The sequence below is a fragment of the Hemitrygon akajei genome, chromosome 7 (assembly GCF_048418815.1).
Source record: "Hemitrygon akajei chromosome 7, sHemAka1.3, whole genome shotgun sequence".
NCBI classification, from domain to species: domain Eukaryota; kingdom Metazoa; phylum Chordata; class Chondrichthyes; order Myliobatiformes; family Dasyatidae; genus Hemitrygon; species Hemitrygon akajei.
Window position 1 is genome coordinate 180,533,221 of NC_133130.1, and position 21,837 is coordinate 180,555,057.

Genomic DNA, 21,837 nt, shown 5'->3' on the forward strand with positions numbered 1-21,837 from the left:
ACATTGACACTGTTCACCCCCATTTACACAGACCAACCACCCCCTGAATGTAATATGATAGCATTCTTGTTCAGAGTCATGGAGTTTCGAGCGATATAGCATGGAAACAGGCCTTTCAGTCCAACACATCCATACCGGCCATGTGCCCAGCAGGCTCGTCCCATTGTGGAGGCTGTGGCAAGGCAAGAGTTAATGTCCAGACAAAGACAGATTGCAGATAGAGTGCTGACAGCCCAGGCAAGACAGGTCTTTGAAGGAAACAGCTTCCCTTCACAGAGCAGATACCCTGAGCCATTTTGGCTTACTGGAGATGAGATAAGAATGCAATGGAAGGATGTGGAACAGGAAAGCATAGCATGTGGGCTGGAGCCATCTCACTTCTGGAGACAGGATAAGCGATCCAAGGAACACACACCGACTAAAGACAATTACTGAATTCAAAGTATCATCGGTTGTCAGCTTCAGAATCAGAATCAGAATCAGGTTTAATGTCATCAGCATATGTTGTGAAATTTGTTAACTTTGTTGTAGCACTACAATGCAATACATAATAAATATAGAAATAAATGAATTACAGTAAGTATAGGTATATTAAATAGTTAAATTATAAACAGTAGTGCAAAAACAGAAATGATAAAAAAAGTGAAGTACTGTTCATGGGTTCAATGTCCATTCAGAAATCAGATGGCAGAGGGGAAGAACCTGTTCCTGAATCGCTGAGTGTGTGCCTTCAGGCTTCTGTACCTCCTTCCTGACGAAACAATGAGAAGAGGGCATGTAGTTTCGACTGACTTTTAACACCTGTGTAACCGCCGGGTTCTGTCGGCTGTATAAGTCCAGGGAAGACAATCTCTGGCCCCATCAAACTATTGAGACTGAGGTGCAAACCCTCCTGTTTGTGTGGTGCTGCGTGATGTGTCACCCTCTTACAAATCAGTACCCTGAAATAACAGACAGTACACCCTGTGCAATTAAACAATTGAGCTTTATAATTTTTAATGTGACTGAAGGGTTAGTAAAGTCTCATTTCAAACTGCACTGCACTCTTTATGTGAATGAGTTTCCCCTGATGCCCCTTTTAATGTGACTGAAGGGTTAGTAAAGTAAAACAAAAAGAAAAGGGCCCATTTTAATGAAACAGTTTAATGTGCACAAGTTGGAGCTCACAGTTTCCCTTCCGTTGGTTCTCCACCGATTACCCCGGGCTTCATCAACTCCCAGCTCCACTCCAAGTCCACTCCGTCCGACTGTCTACGACCTCTCCTTTCTGGCGTCTTCTCTCTCCATCTCTCACTGAACGAAAGACCCAGATCACCTCAGTCTCAGGCACACAACAAGAAGAAAACACTCCCTTCATTGGACGGCGCACATTCCAGAGCCCCCATTATCTCTAGCCATAACCCAAACACTGTTGCTACAGAACAACCATTTCATTAGCAGTGAAACCATTCCCAGGGAGTTACACCTGCACTGTGAATAGCGATTGATCTTGCAAGTAAGGAATAGTAAGGAATTCAATCATACACAATTTACCAAATGGTCATTATCCGTAACTGCTGTTCAGTGTATATAAATGGCCTTTCTCTTCAGAACAGTGTGGTGACAGGGGACCGGCTATTCTCAGTGATATAAAACATGAATGAGGGACGAGCGAGTTTTCAGAGCCCATTTATTTGGTGACGTGTATGGCCCATGGCCCTCTAAACCTCTCCTATTCATGTACCGTTCTAGGTGGCTTTTAAACATTGCTGATGTGCCTGTCTCCATCACTGTTTCTGGCATCTCATTTCAAACTGCACTGCACTCTTTATGTGAATGAGTTTCCCCTGATGTCCCTTTTAAATCTCTCGCCTCTGATCTTAAGTCCTGGAAAACCAGAGTCTAACCTTCACTGGCACCTTTGATGGTTGGGGGTGGGAGTGGAGGTCGGGTGAGGGAGGTCACCCATCAATTGTTACCTCTTACCCTTTCTTTCAAGTTGCTATGTCGTCCCATTCTTGGCCATTTCTATTCTTGAATTCCAACCATTCCTTTCCCAGAGGTACGAGTGCCTGCTTACCGCAGGATCTGAACCTAATTCCGTGGATGGGACCTAAGTTTTCTCTTCTGCCCGACTGGATTTCATCTACATTTCAGTTTATTACCTTTTGACCTGAAGAACAATACCTCATAATCCCTGCGATGCCAGCCTTGCAAAAGAAAGTTCAGAGGGTGGCAGAAGGCTTGTTGAAAATTGTGCTAAAAATAATTGTAAGTTCTGACCTCCAATGGATAGAGTTCAAATAGTTTATACAGGCAGCTATTGCCCATTGGCCATGTGGCTTATATTGAGGCCCTTGATGATGTGATCCAGCACTGTTAGCAAATTACCTAGTGTGTGAAGTCTGCTACTGTCCTTTGGGAAGTACCTTAACTCTAAAGCTAATCTTGAATTATTATTAGCTGCCATTTTCTGCTGACTGTTGGGATTTGGCCTAAGCAGCCTCCCTATAATGATTAACTGCAGGATGATGAGGCTTTGCTAGCGTTCAGGAAATGTCAGAGGCCCTGCTCGGTATTCCAATGGGAATGTTGCCCTTTCGTCCCCTCCGATCCCCAACGCAATTCCTGTACTCTGCTTGGGTTACCTTCCGTGTACCGAGATATTTAAAGAGGCCGAGTCATCTCTGCTGTTTCTGAAAGGCAGTGAGAGAATGAAGGAATGGGGAGATGTGTGCTGAAGGTGGAATTGCTGCAGACCAGTGCAGATTTTAAACACTAGCCCACTCTAGTCAGACCAAATGGCCCTATCTTTATAGATTCTTGGATTCGGAGTTATGCAGTTCAGATACAGATCCTTCAGCTCATCTCATCCATACTGACCAGCATTCCGATTTGAACTAATCCCATTAGCCTGCATTTGGTCCCTATCCAACTAAATCCTTCTTCTCCATATACCTGTCCAATTGTACCTACCTCTGCCACCCTCCTCTGGCAGCTTGTTCAATGTACACACCACCCCCTGTGTGAAAACTTGCCCCTCAGATCCGTTTTAAATCTGTCCCCTTTCAACCTGAACCCGTGCCGCTTGCACAAAATGCTGGAGGAACTCAGCAGGCCAGACAGCATCCACGGAAATGAATAAACAGTCAATAATTCGGGATCCAAGTCGTCTTCTGGCCCAAAAAGGAAGGGGGAAGATGCCAAAATGAAAAGGTGGGGGGAGGGGAAGGAGGACTAGCTAAAGGTGATGGGTGAAGCCAGGTGGGTTGGAAAGTGTAAGGGCTGGAGAGGAAGGAGAGGAGAGTGGATAATGGGAGAAAGGGCAGAAGGAGGGGCATCAGGGGAGCTGATAGGCAGGAGAGAAAAAGAAATAAAAGGCCAGAGTGAGGAATAGAAAACGATGGAAGGAGAAATTGATATTCATGCCATCAAGGGTCTTGTGCTTTCCCAGTGTATGTGATGAATAAACTCTTCTTGGGCTTCCAGCCGGGTACAGTCAGGTCATGCCATCAGTTTGGAGCTTACCCAAACAGAATATCAGGTGTTCTCCTCCACCCTGAGAGTGGCGTCATCATGGCAACAGTGGAGGCCCTGAACCGAACGGGGATAGGAATTAAAATGGCTGGCCGCCAGAAAATTCCACTTTTGGTGGATGGAGCGGAGCTGTTTGACAAAACGGTTCCCCGAGTTAACGTTGGGTCTCACCAGTGTGAAGGAGGCTGCATCGGGAGCACCCAATGCAATAGATGACCAATAGATTCGCAGGATGAAGCGTTGCCTCACCTGGATGGACTGAAGGTAAGGGAGGAGATGAATGGGCAGGTGTAGCATTTGTCATTTGCAGGGATGTGCCAGATGGGAGATCAGTGGGGAGGGATGAATGAACAAAGGAATCATGGAAGGAGTGATCCTCCTGGAAGGCAGAGAGTCGTTGGGAGGGGGGATAATGATGTGGTTGGTGGTAGGATCCTGTTGAAGATGGCAGAAGTTGCGGAGAATGATATGTTGGACGCGGAGGCTCAAGGGGTGGTAGGTGAGGACACACGGAATTCTATCCCTGTTAAGACTATGGGAAGATGGGGTGAACACAGATGCCCAGAAAATGGGGGAGTTGCGAGTGAGGGCCGCATCAATGGTGGAGGAAGAGAAGCCCTATTCGTTGAAGAAGGAGGACATCTCTGATATCTTGGAAAGGAAAGCCTCATCCTGGTGAAGACAAGGGAACAGTATTGTTCCAGGAGACAGGGTGAGAGGAGGTCTAGTCAAAATAGCTGTGGGAATCTGTAGGTTTAAAAAAGATGTCAGTAAGCAGTTTGTCTCCAGAGAGGGAGACAGAGATCGAGAAAGGGGAGAGATATGTCAGAAATCCAGTCTAAATGAAATCAAGTTTTAGACTTCCCTCCCATGAGACAGTGACTTTGACCATCCACCTTGCCAATGGCCCACGTCTTTATATAATCCTTTGTACATCCACCCTTCTATCTCCTTTGCTCCAGGGGATCCAGTCTCAGCTTATCCCGTCTCTACTTGTAACGCAAGGCCTTCCCTCCAGGCAATGCCCTGTCGCTTCATTACATTGTGCGCACATTGTGACCAACTTTCTGTAACATGACATCCCAACTCCTGTACTCCTGGTTTAACTTCCCAAAATGCAGATAGAACACAGAACAGTCCAGCACAGTACAGCCCCTTGGCACATGATGTTACGCCAACCTTTTAACCCGCTCCAAGATCAATCTAAGCCTTCCCTCCTACACAACCCGCTTCCATATATACTCCTTCCGAATGAACAAGATGTGAAGTTTATTTTTATAACTAATTTTAATCTACCTGGAGATCAAAAGCAATGAATAAAAGTTAGTGTTTTTATACCCTGCTTGGTGATTTTTTAAAAATTCTCAGAGGCTGATACATTGGGGGCATTTAAGATACTCTCAGATAGGCATATGGATGTACGAAATATGGAGGGTTATGGTAGTGTTTTCTGGGCATTTACCACTCTGTGTAAAACAAAAATGCCTCTGATATCTCCCCTAAATTTTCTTCCACTTACCTAAAAGGATGTCCTCTGATATTAGCCATTTCACCCTGGAAAAAGGATACTGGCTGTCCACTATATTAATGCCTCTTATAATCGTATAGACCTCTATCAAGTCACCTCTCATCCTCCTTCACTCCAAAAAGAAACATGCTAGTTTACTGCTGTAGCCCATCCTCTTCAAGGTTCAACGTGTTGTGTGTTCAGAGATACTCTTCTGCACACCGCTGTTGTAACGTGTGGTTATTTGAATTACTGTCAGCTTGAACCAGCCTGGCCATTCTCCTCTGAATTCTTTCCTTAACAAGGCATTATTGCTCACAGAACTGCTGCTCGATGGGTGTTTTTTTTTTCACACCATTATCTGTAGAGACTATTGTGCATGAAATCCTAGGAGATCCCAGTTTCTGAGATACTCAAACCACCCCATTTGGCACCAACAACCATTCCATGGTCAAAGTCATTTAGATCACATTTCTTCCCCATTCTCATGTTTGGTCTGAGCAACAACTGAACCTCTTGGCCATGACTGCATGCTTTGATGCATTGAGTTGCTACAACATGATTGGCTGAATGGATATTTGCATTAACGGCCAGGTGTACAGGTGTATCGAACATAGAGGCCATTGAGTGTACATCTCCTGGAGTACTTCCACTGTATTCTGTTCCTCTTGTGGATTCTCAGTGTCTCTGCTTCATAAAACTAATGATTATAAACACAAGAAAGCCTGCAAATGCTGGAAATCCAAAGCAACATACACAATACGCTGGAGGAACAGCAGCACAGGCAGCAGCTATGGAAATGGATAGTTGATGCTTCGGGCCGAGATGCTTCTTCAGGTCCTGACCAATGACCAACGCAGTCCAAGTATGTGCCGGAGGCAGCTCACAAGAGTCGCTATGCTTCCAACGCCAACATAACATGCCAATGACTTACTAACTCTAACCTGTACGTCTTTGGAAGGTTGGAGGAAACTGAAGGACCCACACGGTCACAGGGAGAAGGCACAAGCTCGTTACAGCCAGTGGTGGGAATTGAACCCTGATTGCTGATCTCGGGCGCTTGATAACCATTACGCGACTGTGCCGCCCCACTGCGCTATTGTGGGCCTCGCTATGCTACCGTGCCAGCCATTTTAATAACTATATTGGGGCCTGCAGTAGATCAGTCAGCAGTGGCAGTAGTTCTCACAGTACGGTGCTTTAGAAGGTCGTCTGGTCCAAGTCCTGATCAGTGTTCAGGATTCAGCTGTTCTCAGTGATCTTGGTGGTGGGGAATTAACAGGGGACGTGTTCAGTAGGTTTTCACTCTCCTCCTGCGCAGATGGATGTTGGATAGCGATGGAAAAGAGCTCAGTTTTGATGCTTTGCACACCCCTCACAATATCAGCCCGCTCAAGTGCTGACCAGCAAATGACAAGAAAAATAACGTCAAACTGTTAAACAATGAAAGTTACACGAAATACTATTCCACGTCAGAAGGATGAGTTGTACATTTGACTTAGAAGTCGGGGAAGTAACATTACAGGTTGGCTCAAGCTGGGTTCTTCCTGTATGGGGAACAATTAAAGTAATTTTGTTATTATACATCGACTTCTAATCCCCTTGGCTGTAATAAATTCTCAACATATGGTTGAATCATTGCTGAACGTGCTGAATTCTGTTTTTAATCTAATCAGATTTTGTTGGTTGTCCAGTCGGCAGCCAGGAGCTTTGTAGCTGGCAAAGGTTCAAAGGGAAGGAGGGGAACAGAAGTTTCTCTTAATGAAATGGATAGATGAATAAAAAGTCTGTGATCGGGAGTGGGGAAGTCCTTCTGTTAATAAGCCAGAACTAGGAGCCTGGATCATCCCTAACCAGTGACTGGGCAACAGTAACTACCTGTTGGAATTGTCCTTGCCAGCTTAACTTCCACGTGAACTCAGGTTAGTGGGATGTTGAAACAGTTCGGTGTCTCAGTAAACATCCTGGTCCCGAGTCTTGCCAGAACTATTAGTGACCCTGCTTCAGTGATGTCAATACCAAAGAGGGAGGAGTTCCGAATGGATTAGGAAAAGGAAAATATTGACATTTACATTTCGGACTTTTCTCTTTGGAGTGAAGGAGGACGACTTGATAGACTTGATGACTTAATAAGAGGCATAAATCAAGTGGACTTCTTTAACTAGGGTGGAAATGGATAATATGAGGGGGCATAATTTTAATGTCAATGGAGGAAAGTATAGGGGGGGGGATGTCAGAGGTAAGTTTTTTACACAGACGGAACAGGGGACCACCATAGAGGCAGATATTTTATGGACATTTAAGAAGCTCTTAGATAGGCACATGGATGGTATAAAAATGGAGGGATATGTGGGAGTGAAGGGTTAGATTAATCTTAGACTAGGTTAAAAGGTCAGCACAACATTGTGGGCTGAAGGGACCGTACTATATTTAATGTTGTATGTTTTGCATTTAAAACAGGTATTCCACTTTAGTGAAGGAGAGGGACACTTGTAATTACTTTTCAGCCTAGAGGAGCTTTGGTCAGTAAATATTAAATATCGTGTCGTTAAAAAGGTACTAGGACTAAACCAGACATCAATTTTATGATGAGCTTAATCAGGTTCCTAAGGTTGTCATAGATGAGGTTGGTAGTGGGGATAAGCTCCCACTACCTATGAAGTGCTCCAAATGGCGTGCAACTCTTAACAGCCTCTGACAACCAAGTCCAACTCTCGGCCTTCACGTGTGGCTCAGCTACTAGGCCCGGCGGAACCGTTCCTACTGACAAGAGAAGGGGCAAAGGCGGACCACTGGCGCCTCAAAAACCAGCCGCTTCCGGCACGTGGGGCTCGTCAGCCTCGGACGGCAGCCCACTTCGGAGAAGGAAAACTCTGATTTTAAACCTCCGCTGCCTTGTGGCCATACCCACCCATGGGAAAGGTCTCGGGAGTAAATCTCGAGGAAGAAATCCGGAGCCGGGGTCCCTAAGGTAGTTCGACGTTGTTTACAACTTCACTCTGGCAACCTCTGCGACGACTCTGGTGCCAAGCTTTATCGGCCCTTGCCCTTCCCTTGGACTACATCAGTGACGTGGAGAGAGGGAATCCCACTGCGTGGGCGACAGCGGTTCTTCAAATCTTCCCGCTCAGGCTTGTCCCCCGGAGAGGACACAGTCCAGCAGAGGTACAAACCCACGATCCCATGGGATCGACAGCAGCCTACTAATAACGGCTATCGTAATGCTTTACGATAGTGCACACCACCTGCTGTCTCGACTTTTCAATTTCCCAAGACGTTTCGGTCAGTGATATCAGTGAGGACCATGGGGCCACACACTGAAGGTGCACATCTCCCAGGCCACACCTGGAGCCCAGGCTGCACGGTGAGCCCAGGAATGAGAACCCACTGCCGTGAAGAACTGTGGTGTGAGCTGCAGCTGTAGATCGTGGACGCCAACAGGACCCTAGCCACCTTGAAAGGTAAACAGAGGCATGAGAAAAGACGAAGAAGAAGCTGCTTTTGTGGATGAACTGGAAGCAATCTCTGGGTCTGCAAAAACCTCTAGCGCCATCACAATAAAGACTTCATTCTTAAAATGACTCCCGTCTCCTCAACATATGCACCGTGACTGTGATCAATTCCTTAGTCAGAAATTCAGAGGTATTTCACCTGAGTCCTTGGAATGGGAGGTGGGGGAGGTGGTGGAGATGAGAATTAGCGAGTCAGCTCTGTCAGTCTCACTTTTCTTGACTTCTCACCTCAGATTAGTACCAAAGATTCAGATTCGGATTCCCGCATCACAAATGAATCGAAAAATAAAGTAAGGTGTGTCGTTTTACTGATGGATGTGCTGGGGGCAGTCGACAGGCGTTACCACACCTTCCGGCACCATTGAGAGCGTCTCCTGAATAAATAAACCAATGAGAAACAGGACCTCAAGAAAGCCCAAAGGCCGTAATGGTCAACAAAATACTTTTTGACATATGATTACAGTTGCAATGTGGGATCGAAGAAAGAGAGGCAGGCAGGTGAAATCCTAAACTAAATGACGTTCATCAACATCTGGATAAATCAGTTTGTGAGTCCTGAGAAAGAGACAAACACAAGATGAACAACACTCCCAACGGCTCCCCCTCGAGAATCGAACCGGATTACTGATAAGGAATGTAATGTGCTTTCTTCTTGAGGCAAGTGGTTAATACATGATTCCTGTTATTTTTAGGAATAATAAGGCAGAAGAAAATGATTAAAACACTCTGGGAAATAGTATTAATGTAACACTCATTTCCCTAATTATATCATTGAGGTCCCTGAAACTTTGACTAAAGAGGTAATTGTAAGGAAAACATGCTTTTCATTATTGTAGAATTGCAGTTTTCCTCGATTTTGAAGTCTCCAGGTATGATTTACAGGAGCTGGGAGTTTTGAGATTCAAAGACTACTTCCCTATCCTGGATCCCATTGTCAGTAAGTGGTAAAGGCTTTAAACCTTAAGTGATCCAAGCCGTAATTTCTGTCAGTCTCCAACACCCATGCCATCCATGTTTCTCTCCTTTCTTGAAGCGACTTTGCCAGTTTGGTATTTAGTTGTTTTGGCTGCTTTCATCCTTCCTCCACAAGGGGCAGTAACTTTACTTAACCGAGAAGGTTACAGATCAAAGCGGAGGTCAGTCGTTGCCATTGCCGTTGAACCTTCCCACACACATGCACGAGCACTGGCAGTTCCTCGATCAGTGTTAGGAATCGGAGGCTTTCATTCTTCCCATCACCATTAGTTGTGTATCTAATACTGGAGTTATATTTGAATAATCTTGTATATATATTGTTTGATTAAGGGTGCTTGTACTTTAAGATAATTAATTACAGGTTGTATATAAAAATCAACCCCCCCCCCCCCCCCGGACACGACTCCTCATTGTTACCGTCGGGAAGGAGGTACAGAGGCCTGAAGGCACACACTCTGCAGTTCACAAATAGTTCCTTCCCCTCTGCCTTCCGATTTCTGAAAGTAATCTTCTGTCTCTTTGCCACAGCAGGAATACTTTGTGCATTTCTGATTGCCTGGGTGTAGGAAGGATACCGTTAAACTTGGAAAGGGTGCAGAAAAGATTTGCGAGTATGTTACAGGGCTTGAGGTATAAGGAAAGATTGGATAGACTGGGATTTTTTCCCCTGGAGCAGAGGAGGCTGAGGGGTGACCCTGCACATTCTTGGTGTGTTGGCTGCGGAGGCCAAGTCATTGGGTATTTTTAAAGCGGAGGTTGATAGGTTTTTAATTAATAAGAGCATCACACGTTACAGAGAGAAGGCAGGAGAGCCGAGTTGAGAGGTAAAATTACATCAGCCAAGATGAAATGGTGGAGCAGGCTTGGTGGCTGAACAGCCTAATCCTGCTCCTTTATCTCATAGTCTTATAGAAGGATATAAAATCATGGGGGACATAGATATGATGGATGATCACAGTCCCTTTCCCATGGTAGGGCAGTTTAAAACTAGTGGGCATTGGTTTAAAGCACCTGAGGGGTGAGGGAATATGGAATGAATTTAGAGGAAGTGGTAGAGGTTGGTACAATTACAAAATTTAGAAGGCACTTCTAGACAAGTACATGGATGGGAAAGGTTTAGAGTGATACAGACCAAATGTGGGAGACTGGGACTAGCGAAGAGCCCAGACTGTTTCTGTGCCATGCTGTGTGACTCTATGACTCTTAGTCTGCTGTATTTATCTTGCCTCCCTTTAAGCCAGGGGCTCCCAACCTTTTTTATGCCATGGAAACCTACCATTAACCGAGGGGTTGGTGGATCCCAGGTTGGGAACCTTTGCTTTGAACTCTCCTTTGCAGTTTGAATTACCAATCAGTAAAGCGCATGGTGTGGTTGTTCTCATTGTAAAGAAGTTCCTCCTCGATTCCTCATTATGGACACTGTTTGAATCTATGGCACTGAGTCTTGAAATCTATGACCAATAGAAGTGTATTGAATTCCAATTTCTAGTCTGTACACTGCAGTGCCTTTTTACTCGTTAACCAAGAGAGCCCAACATTGTAGGTGTAGAAAATTGTAGATTTGTTTTCTTTAGACTGCAGAAACTCTTCCTCTCTTAAATCGGAGAGAGCTTTGTAAAAGTTCACATGACATCATTACCATCGCAACTTTACTTCAGTGAAATATGTCCAGGTGAAATCAGACAAATATAGCATGAGGTGATGAAGGTTCTCAAAGACAACAAATACAGGACCGAAGGTCAGGATCGCACCTGAGTCGCTGGAACTGTGAGCCTGCAACACTGTGTACGGAGACCCTGCACCACCCTAAAGGTGTTCGGACTGATGAGCAAGACTTGAAACGGGGATTGGAGAAGCGAGAAATAGAAAGTTGAGGAGGTTTTGGAGAAAAGCTGTGGAAGTGGCTAATGACTGAATGAAGGATATCAGGGGAGTGAAATGTTGGGGTGCAGGAGGCTGGGAGGGTTTTTGTTGAAGGGGCTCACAGAAGTGAGTGGTTTTGAAAATGAAGCTACTGCTTTTGGAGTTTATACAGAAGGTGTTTCATGTCTCTGAGTAGTCAACTGGGTACATCAAAAGAGTATAAGAAGTAATCCCAACATATGATATGGGCGAGAGGGGGCCTGATTAGAGAGGGAAAGATTTAAAGATTTGAGTGAGTGTGAAGATTAAATCAAAAGAAAGATTAGCCTTTGATGGTGAGGAGGCCAAAATCTTGCAGTAACCCCAGGGTCTGAAGGAGTGGATCTGCTGTAAATAATATTCATGTTAGAGGAACTTTACTCAAACATCAGGAATCTATTACAATCTCTATTTCCACCCTAAACAACAAAAAAGCACATTAAACAGAATGTTAAATAAAAATAAAGCATATTTTATCAATTTAAGCCCTTCTGCTCATCTTAGTTACATTGCGGCATGATCTAAGCTGTAATGCCATGTTTTGAAGATTGGCGGTGGGTTTACCGTCTGCGCTTATCCGGACGGAATCTCAATGAGCAGAGTAAATCCTTTGCATGAGTTCATCAGCATCAGGAAGGGCTGAGGGATGACCCACTCCAGCACAAGAAAAGCCCTTTAGTTTCTTCGGGCTGAGTTGTTACTGCATATTCCACTCCCGTGCACCGATTTCACAGGGTGCCAGGTTCACACTCACGCCTTTGCTGCTTTTAGGTGACTGCTATTAGCAGCAACTCCTCCCTTAAGACTGACAGGGATAAAGGAATTTAGCCATGATCGACTGGCAGAGCAAACTCGAAGGCCCACATGGCCTAATGCTGCTCCTTTGCCTTATGGTTTTATACCTTGGGTCCATAGCAAATGCGAGTAGTACTTGGCGGAAGGTATATCAATGTTTGGTCTGCTCCTAGATGCCCCAGAGCTCACTAGGTTGCTAAGGCGCTAGGGCTGGAGGTCCACGAGGATCCGGAAATCAAAGCCCATGTGTCAACCCGTGATCAGTGTCCTGGGATGAACTGCACGGGATGAAGCTTGATGTCTGGAAGTCTGACAATCTGGGGATAAGAACCAGAGGCTCAAAGGCATCCTGTCCTGGGGTTGTAGGCCTGTCTGAGTGGGTGGCTGGGAGGGATGAGAAAGCAGTTTTGTTTTGCTGTTGTTGTTGTTATTGTTGCAGCTTGCGTTGTTCTGTGGAACATCGTGGACTTGTTATGTTGGTGCCAGAATGCGCGGGCTGCCCCCAGCGCATTCTTAGGTTGTATTGATTGTTGACGCAAATGACACATTTCACGGTGTGTTTTGATGAGATAAATAAATCTGAAACAACTGGATGAATGTAACCAATGACTGGTTCTGTCATTATTTTGTCTCGCTTGCAGGGTGGAGGTGACTGCCCCGAAATGAGTCTCAGTGCTATCAAACGAGCCCTTGAGGTATCACTCCCTGGTTCTTTTATCTACGTCTTCACTGACGCCAGAGCAAAGGATTACCAGCTGACCAAGGAAGTACTGCAACTCATTCAGTTGAAACAGTCCCAGGTAAGCAGGATGGAATCAGGACCTCAAATGGGGCATTGAATTGACACTGAATTTGCGGTATGCTCCCTGTTTTCCAGGAGGAAGCAGCATTTTCCCTCCTCCTTTCCAGCCTCATCCTGAAACATCGACCTTTCATTCATTTCCACAGATGCTGCCTGACCCGCTGAGTTCCTGCAACATTTTGTGTGTGTTGCTTTGGATTTCAAGCGTCTACAGAATTCCTCATGTTTATGAAGCAAATCTCTTGCTTATAGTGATGATTGGAGTGGTAGTTGATATATAGGGTATTAAAAACTCATACAACAGTTAGAAGCATACATTTAAGTCAAGTGGCTCCCACAACTGATAAACAGAAGTACATTAGAGATACATACTTGAGATAACTCTTAAAGAACAAAAAAAACTAATCAAGAAAATTGCTGGGATTTCCTTCATTTATTTGGGACCTAACGTCCCATAATTGGGGCAGGAGACAGTTGGTGAACAGTTTCTAACTAGTGTCAGTCGCATGAACTTGTTTGGCCATTAGACACCACACTGTGCTTAGAGCAAACAGTTTTTCAATTCTGTCATTTGCTTGTGTTATTTGTTCAAAGAGCAGTGATTTTTGTCACTGATAGTTGGTGAGAAATAAGGAATTAGACAATTCAGAACCGTTTTGTTCACTGCAGTTTCAAGCTTTCAGGATTGGAGGTGTCAAAAAGGCTGGGAATGAAAATGAAACAATTTCACTCCATCAGCAAGTTAGAAACTATGAAGGGTTTGAAGGTATTGACAATCATCTTGAAAGTTACCATGAAAATGATACATTATCTGTATCAGGTGTCTGTGCTGATTTTATTCATTTACAGTCAATCAAAAGAACATGGCAGCATATACCGGGAAGAATACTTTTGTTGATAACTATTAGGAACTAATATGAAGTTTTACAGTACTGCAGTAGTATTGGCAGTATTCAAATTTGTTCTGTATTTCCTTTAAATACTTAATTTGTTACTCAGTTTGTCATTTTATACCTTTTTAAACTATTCCATGAAACTTCGCCGAATTGGGGCAGCCAGTTACTTGGGCTAAAATGTGTTCCTGATGTGTCCCAATTAACTGGAATCCACTGTATTTAATAAATTACTCAGGGTATACAGTATTTAAAGCAGGTTAGTAGATTCTTGATCAGCAAGGGAATCCAAGGTTATGGGGAGAAGGCAGGAAAATGGAGTTGAGAGGGAAAATAAATTATCTTTATAGAATTGTGGAGCCTAATTAGGTCTAATTAGTTCAGATTGGCCTAATTCTGCTCCTATGTCTTATGGCCTTAATTGTTGGACGCTGTGAAAGGAACAATACTAGCTTCTTCTGAGTTGAATCACGAAGTGACATATTCCTCAAATCAAGAACTAGATACAATGCCTCCAATACAGATTCCTTTGGGAGATCAGAGGAACTCTGAACACCCATAAATAGGTTAAATTTGTAAACAGTATATTAATCTCTTTTTAAAAATGGCATAGTAATATTTTCTATGTACAATCAGTGACCACTTTACTAGTACCTCCCGTACCTAATAAAGTGACCATTCAGTGTCTGTAGTCTTCTGCTGCTGTAGCTCACCCACTTCGAGGTTTGACGTACTGTGTGTTCAGAGATGCTCTTCAGCACACCACTGTTGTAACGCGTCGTTATTTGGGTCACGGTCGCCTTCCTGTCAGTGTGATCCAGTCTGGTCTTTCTCCTCTGACTTCTCTCATTAACAAGAATCTTTCACCCCATGAACTGCCACTCACTGTGTGTTTTGGGCATTTCACACCATTCTCTGTAAGCTCTAGAGACTGTTGAGCGTGAAACCTACCGTTTCCGAGCTACTCAAACCACCCCATCTGGCACCAACAATCATTCCACGATCAAAGTCACTCAGACCACATTTCTTCCCCATTCTGATGTTTGATCTGAACAACAACTGAACCTCTTGACCATGTCAGCATGCTTTTATGCATTGAGTTGCTGCCACATGATTGGTTGATTAGATATTTGTATTAACGAGCAAATGTACAGGTGTAGCTAACAAAGTAGCCATTGAGTGCATGTATCATGTTTATGGGCATTACTGTGGTTCGAATGGAATAAGCAAGGCGCCTGTATTAGCAGCTCTTCATGCCTCTTAGTGTTTCATTAGATTTCTGGCACAGTGCAGTTAAAAAATGTGCACAACATTACAAATGTTATTCAATCCACCTCTGGTTCGGGGCCAGTGAGTGTCAAGTCATTAGGAAATGTTTCCTCTTTGTAGAGAATGCTTTGGAACTGTAGCCTGTTGTAGGTGAGATTTCAGAATATGTGAGAAATTCTGATGGTCTGTTTAAAAAAAGAATGGTCACCTCATTAGAATTATATCTCAAAGTTCCCCAAGCTATTATTCATCATTAGTTGATAAATGTTTTCTTTCAAAACTGACACGATGGTGCTGGGCTAGGGAAACGTACTGCTGAATGGATTTGATAGATCGAGTAGCAGCCTACTTTCTACGGAGTCTCCATAAACACCTACCCTGCAGCTTGTGTTTGTCACTGAATTTGAACAGTTTGTAGTAGAACAGGTAATTTCCAGTGCCGCCTGTTTGACAGGGAAGTAACACTTGGGCTGGGAGTGCATGTTTTACCACACACATTTAATTAAACGCATAAGCAGACTCCACATGCAAACTGATCATCTGAAAGGTGTTAGGGGTTATTATGGAAAATGCCTCAGTGTGCAGTTTCCAAGTCATCCTTCGCCGTTTATTTCTACTGCTCCATACTAGAACTTGGGGCTGTTCGTCACCTCCATCCCCACTCCTCTCCCAAAGATCACACACACAAAATGCTGGAGGAAGTCAACAGGCCAGGCAGCGTCTATGGAAAAGAGTACAATCGAGCCAAATACCTATTTCCCTTTGTCAGGTGTGGGAAGGTAGCAAAGGTGTGTGGGTGGGGGAGGGAGTATTGTAATTTTAATGTGATTCAAGAACCAATATACCGAAGTCTGAATGTAGACCAGAAGACCTTAAGACCGAAGATCAAGGATCAAACTTATTTACCATGTATGCTTACGTGTATTAAGAAATTGCTGTGGGGTGCTGGTGTTACACAAAACAAAAAGCAACCATATTTAACAATTACACAGGATGAAGAATCACGTAAAATTAAAGTTAAAAGTACTGTACAGATATGAAATAAATACGTAAATGCATTTATGGTGTAAATGGCATGATAGGGGGTAGAACGTTTGATTAGGTTAAGTGCCTGGGGGAAGAAACTTAAGATGGCATTTTAATATACAGGGCTGCCTTAATAGCACCAGTCCTGCTGTAATGATGAACTAAGCCAGACAGTAGTGACTGATGTGCAGATACTTTCTATGACGGCAGTGTGGAATTGCACCAGTATGTTCTGGGGAGGATGGAATTTTGCCAACCGCTGCATGAAGTGTATCTTCTGCCGAGCCTTTTTGTTAATGGAAGAGGTATGATTCTCCCAGATAAGGTCCTGCAAGGTAATATCGCCCAGGGACCTGAATGGCGAAGCAGTGCTAACTGTAGAATTGTTAGTGACTAGTGGAACATAGGATGTAAAATATAGGAGCAGAATTAGGCCATTCAACCCATCGAATCTGCTGTGCCATTTTCACCGCTGACTCATTTTCCCTCTCAACCCTCTTCTCCTGCCTTCTCCCCATAACCTTTGATGCCCTTACTAATCAAGAACTATCCACCTCCATTTTAAATATACCTGATGTCTTGACCTCCACAGCTGTCTGTGGAAATGAATTCCACAGATTTACCACCCTCTGGCTAAAGAAATTCCTCCTCATCTCTGTTCTAAAGGGCTGCCCTTCAATTCTGAGGCAATCCAAGACCCTCCAATGACAGGATACACCCTCTCCAACTGTCATTTTTTCTGGGCCATTCAATATTCGGTAGGTTTTAATGAGGCCCCCATCCTTCTCAACTCAGAGCCATCATATGTTAACCCTTTCACTCCTACGATCCTGGGATCACTCTGGTAAACCTCCTCTGGACCCTTCCCAATTTACTATTTTTAACGGAAGCTTGATAAACCCTTGGGTGTCTGGTGTTGGTAAATGTGGATGGGATCTGGGAGTGGTGTTTCTGAAGCAATTAGAGAGTGGATTAAAGTGACTGCTACTCTTCCCTGTACAGGTGGTGTTTGTGTTGACTGGAGACTGTGGGGACCGAGGGCACCCGGGGTATCGGGCCTTTGAAGAGGTGGCCTCAACTAGCTCAGGTCAAATATTCCACCTGGACAAACAGCAAGTCAACGAGGTGAGTGGATGCAATCTTCGGAAGGAACATTTCTTCCCCCAGAAGTGTGGCTGCTGGGAACAAGCTAAGTACCTCATAAAGCTGGAATGTGTGTGGTTGCTCCGAGACAGTGTGTGGGCTTGGATTGGTCACCGGGTAATGGTAAGCGGTGGGAATTTCCCTTCGTTAGATGCGTGACCAGTTGTAGCGCCGTTATCACTGCTGCTGCCGGGCTGGAGGACCGTGAACTGCGGACCTTAGGTCTGTGTGACCAGGCTTAAATCTGACCCACCAGGGTTCCTTGCTGAATGTCATTTATGAAGCCATCGTTATCAGCAAGCAGTCTGCCTTCTCTTCCTCTCTCACAACTGCGCTGAGTGGCAAAGGTAGACTGGGAGGGGATAAAGAGCCACGACCATTGTACAGTACTGTGAAACAGTCTTAGGCACATGTATATCTCTTGGATGCCTCAAACATTTGCACGGTACTGCATTTGTCAACGTGGAATAGAGGGAAAGTTTGTAAACCTGGCAGGAGCAAAGGTTGTTGGGAATGGTGAGGGTGGAGCACTGTGGGAAGGGTGCGGGAGAGTTGGCAGAGGAGTGCCAGGGACGGGGTGTGGCATGGATGCAGACACACCCAGCCCCGAGACACCAGGCAAGGTCATTTGATTCCAAACAGTTGGTTTATTGATCATTACCGAATGTCTCTCTGGTGCTTCCTTCTCTCTCCCCTCTCCCTTCCCCTTTCCCCAACCATGATTCCCCTCTCCCTGTCCCCTTCCCCACTCTCAGTCCACAATAGAGACCCATATCAGAATCAGGTTTATTATCACTCACATACGAGGGGTGAGTGATAACTTCGTGGCCTAAGGTAGAAGGAGTCAATCTTAGAAAACCTAGTACATTTATTTTTCAACATAGTCCCCTCCTACATTTACACACTTAGTCCAGCGGTCGTGGAACATACGGATCTTGGACCTCCAGAAAGTGTCCACAGACGGGTGATTGATAAGTTTGTGGCCTAAGATAGAAGGAGATTAGTTATACAGCTCTCGTTACATGCACATGCAGTTCAACTCTTTGAGTGATTATGCAGAAAGTTTGAAGTTAATAACTCATCAGTTAATAACATTAGGGGTGATTGATAAGTTTGTGACCTAAGGTAGAAGGTGATGAGTTATTAACTTCAAATTTTCTGCATAATCACTCAGAGAGTTGAACTGCATGCGCATGTAATGAGAGCTGTATAACTCATCTCCTTCTACCTTCGGCCACAAATTTATCAATCACCTGTCTGTTGACACTTTCTGGAGGTCCAAGATCCGTATGCTCCACGACTGCTGGACTAAGTTTGTAAATGTAGGAGGGGACTATATTGAAATATAAATGTGCTAGGTTTTTAAAAATTGACTCCTTCTACCTTAGGTCATGAACTTTATCAATCACCCCTCGTATGTCATGGTTTATTTTCTTTTGTGGTAGGAGTACAGTGAAATACATAAAATTACTACAGTTCTGTGCAAAAGTCTCCCCAGCAGCTGCTGGTCAGAGGACCTTCTGATCTAGGGGCAGCCCCCCGGGTCACACGCCAAGGGAGATATTGAGTGCTGCTGGAAGATTATCAGCTTAGTGGACGATGCTCTTCACCCATCTGCCCGAGACTTGCTGGTCTTCCAGCACAGCAAGATGTCCGTAAGGGAATGCTGCTGACAGGCGCATTCCAGGCTGAGGGAATGAAGCTCGGTGCTGCCAATGTAAAGGCTCTCTGGGAAAGGACCACACACAGTCTAGGGTCCTTCTATACCACACAGGGTGGGTCTGAATCGAGTGGGCAAACCCCTCAAATGTTGAAATGCCTTCTTCCCCTCGGGAGGCCGCATAAGTGGCGGTGGTGCTTTGGTTTGGAAACAATAAGTTAACACCTTTGCGTGAATCTGAAAGTTCTGCACTGTTTCTTTTTCTGTTTATTTTCTATTATGCATTAAGTTTACTTTTGAAATAAAATAAATCATGGCTATAAGTCAGAAGGCTTTGGTTTCAAGTCCTTCTCCAAAGACATGAGTGTAGATGCTGCAATGAGTCTCAAGGTATTGTGTGCTGGTGGTTGTCTGTAGTGTCTGATGAAGACAGGAAACCTGTATGGGGGAATTTTTCGCATTGGCAAAGCTGTTCCACTCTCTCAACCTCAGAAGACCAGGAACAGTGTTATGAACAAGCGGCCAGCTGGGCTCTTCCTTGGCTGCAGTGGATGACCTTGACGTCTCTGGTGCCTCGCCATGCCCTTCGCTTTCCACGGAGCTGCCTTCCTGGGCGTCGGCTCTCAGTGTAGACCTCAGCCACCCAGACTGCCGGAGCTGACTTCACATGCTAGGACAGCAATGTTCCTGTCTCGCCGGATATGAGGCTGTCGGCTACCCTCACCTGGATTTGCCCTCCTGTCGGAACACCGGGGCGTGGCCGCTGTTGTATGTGGACAGGTACTTAGAGTCACAGATGGGAACTGAGTGTCTGGGGGGACCAAAGGTGAGTGAGCTTTCAATGGATAGGACAAGCCCCTTCATGAGAGGTGCTAGCCCTCCCTGGACATTCCATACACCCCAGTATGTGGTAACATACAGTATATGTACTTTGATAATAAATTTACTTTGAACTTTGAACAATGTAGTACTTAGCTCTGTAGTTAAAGCTGATTTACACCTTCAGACTGCTGTGCAAGGCTCCGACAGCATCTTGAAGACAAGTCAGTGAATTGCCCCTAACGTGGCAAGTACTCTGCTGGAGGCCCTCAGCTGGTCGAGCAGCATCTGTTGGGGAAAGGAATTGGGGACTGATGCAGAGTTTCAACCCCAAACGTTGGCAATTTGTTACTCCAGATTCCAGCATCTTCAGTCCCTTCTCTCTCTCTCTCTGAGTTATGCCTAGTATTCTGATCAATAGTTAATCCACAAACTAAAAGGTTAAAAGCCAGCTAGTGGTGTAGCGGCATCCTTACTGGACTTCCACGTCCAGTATCCTTCCCGCGTTCGATTCTGCCCAGCACCTTGCACGTTTTCCATCCGTGCTAGGTTAGGGGTTGAGCTGACAACTCGGCCTCGTAAAAAACAGACAAATGCTAAAGAACTGGCAAGGTTGCCGCCCCAATGCACCACAAGGCACGAAGAGGAACAACTACAACAACAGACTAACAGGCTGAGTGAGCTAGGGCTTTTCTCTGTGGAGTGAAGGAGGGTGAGAAGTGACTTGATAGAAGTGTATAAAGTTATAGGAGCCATAGAGAGAGTGGACAGCCAGAGTCTTTCTCCCAGGATGGCAGTGATGAACTTTTAAGGTGAGCGGAGGAAAGTTTAGGGAAGATGAAAGAGGTAGGATTTTTACAGAAAGTGATACGTGCATGGAATGCACTGCTGGAGGTGGTGGTAGAGCCAGATACATTGGGGACATTTAAGATACTCCTAAGTAAATAGTGGTTGAAAGGAAAATGGAAACAACTCCAGGATTGGAGATATCTATTCCCCAAGAGTTTTCCTCATTTTCTAAAGCTAGACAGATAGACAACTCCAGTCCCAGCATAGCTGTAGGTGAAGGTGCTTTTATTATTCACCAGTGCAGTACAATACGCAAGGTGTAAAAAGACGGTGCTTCTCGGCGTTCTAACGAAGGGCAGGTTCAAATATTGATCGAAATTCCTTTGACTTCTAACAAGTGCTTCTGACTACCAGATGAAACGTACAAAGGTATAAAATGGCCGACCTGTTGACGGAAGCTAGTTGCTCAGCACCATGATGATGAGCGATCGATCAGCAGCAGCTGTGAGCCCACAAGGAAGCAGTGGGAGCTCGAAATTAGGAATAAAATAACAATCCCGATCAGGAAAGACATAACAATAGGCTACGTTTGATCATGGAGTACGTTAAGAGGTTGCCACAATGTCACGGGCCGAAGAGACCGTACTGCGCTGTCCTGTTCTATGTTCTGTTACGAATGTGCCACAACTCTGTACAAAGTTACCCCCTCCTTTTTGAGAATCGCAAGATCGCTATTAATTCGGGTCTGGGACCCGGGAAATGAGAGAAAGACACGCAGAATCCTCAAGGTTTGGAATGTGTCCTGGCCTCAGCGAAACAAAAACCCCTGATAACGGCTATTGTCTCTTGGAGACGGAATTGTGTATTGAGTACTGTACTATTTATTTGAAGCCCTCAGGGAATGAGCCGAGGGGGCTGGCTGAGGGATTGCATCATCCCAACCTGATTGACATCTGAGACCCCGTGAGAAAGGATAAAAGAGGGTCTGGGGAACAACGCTAGAAATCCCATGACAGCGTTTAATAGCGACAGCCGGTGGGGGGATCGTGTACGTCCTTCCCTTGCCTGGGATTGGCAGCCTCACCACGGAAGAACGGCTTTAGCTAAAGGAGAGGCCACAAGTGAACGGCCACACCAACGGGACTCCTGACGGATCGAAATCATAAAAGGAATTGGCAAGTTTCTCAAAATCTCTCTTTCGACTCCAACCAAAGGCTGCAGCCTGCAGG

General features: G+C 45.0%; 1 protein-coding gene across 1 annotated transcript in view; it reads left to right on the forward strand.

Moving 5' to 3' along the window:
* The window catches only part of LOC140731245 (hemicentin-1-like), a 379,087-nt gene that overhangs the window by 37,924 nt on the left and 319,326 nt on the right, over positions 1-21,837 (forward strand). Inside the window, 2 exon segments of the mRNA XM_073052779.1 lie at positions 12,849-13,007; positions 17,200-17,322. Coding sequence (XP_072908880.1) covers positions 12,849-13,007; positions 17,200-17,322 — 282 coding nt within the window.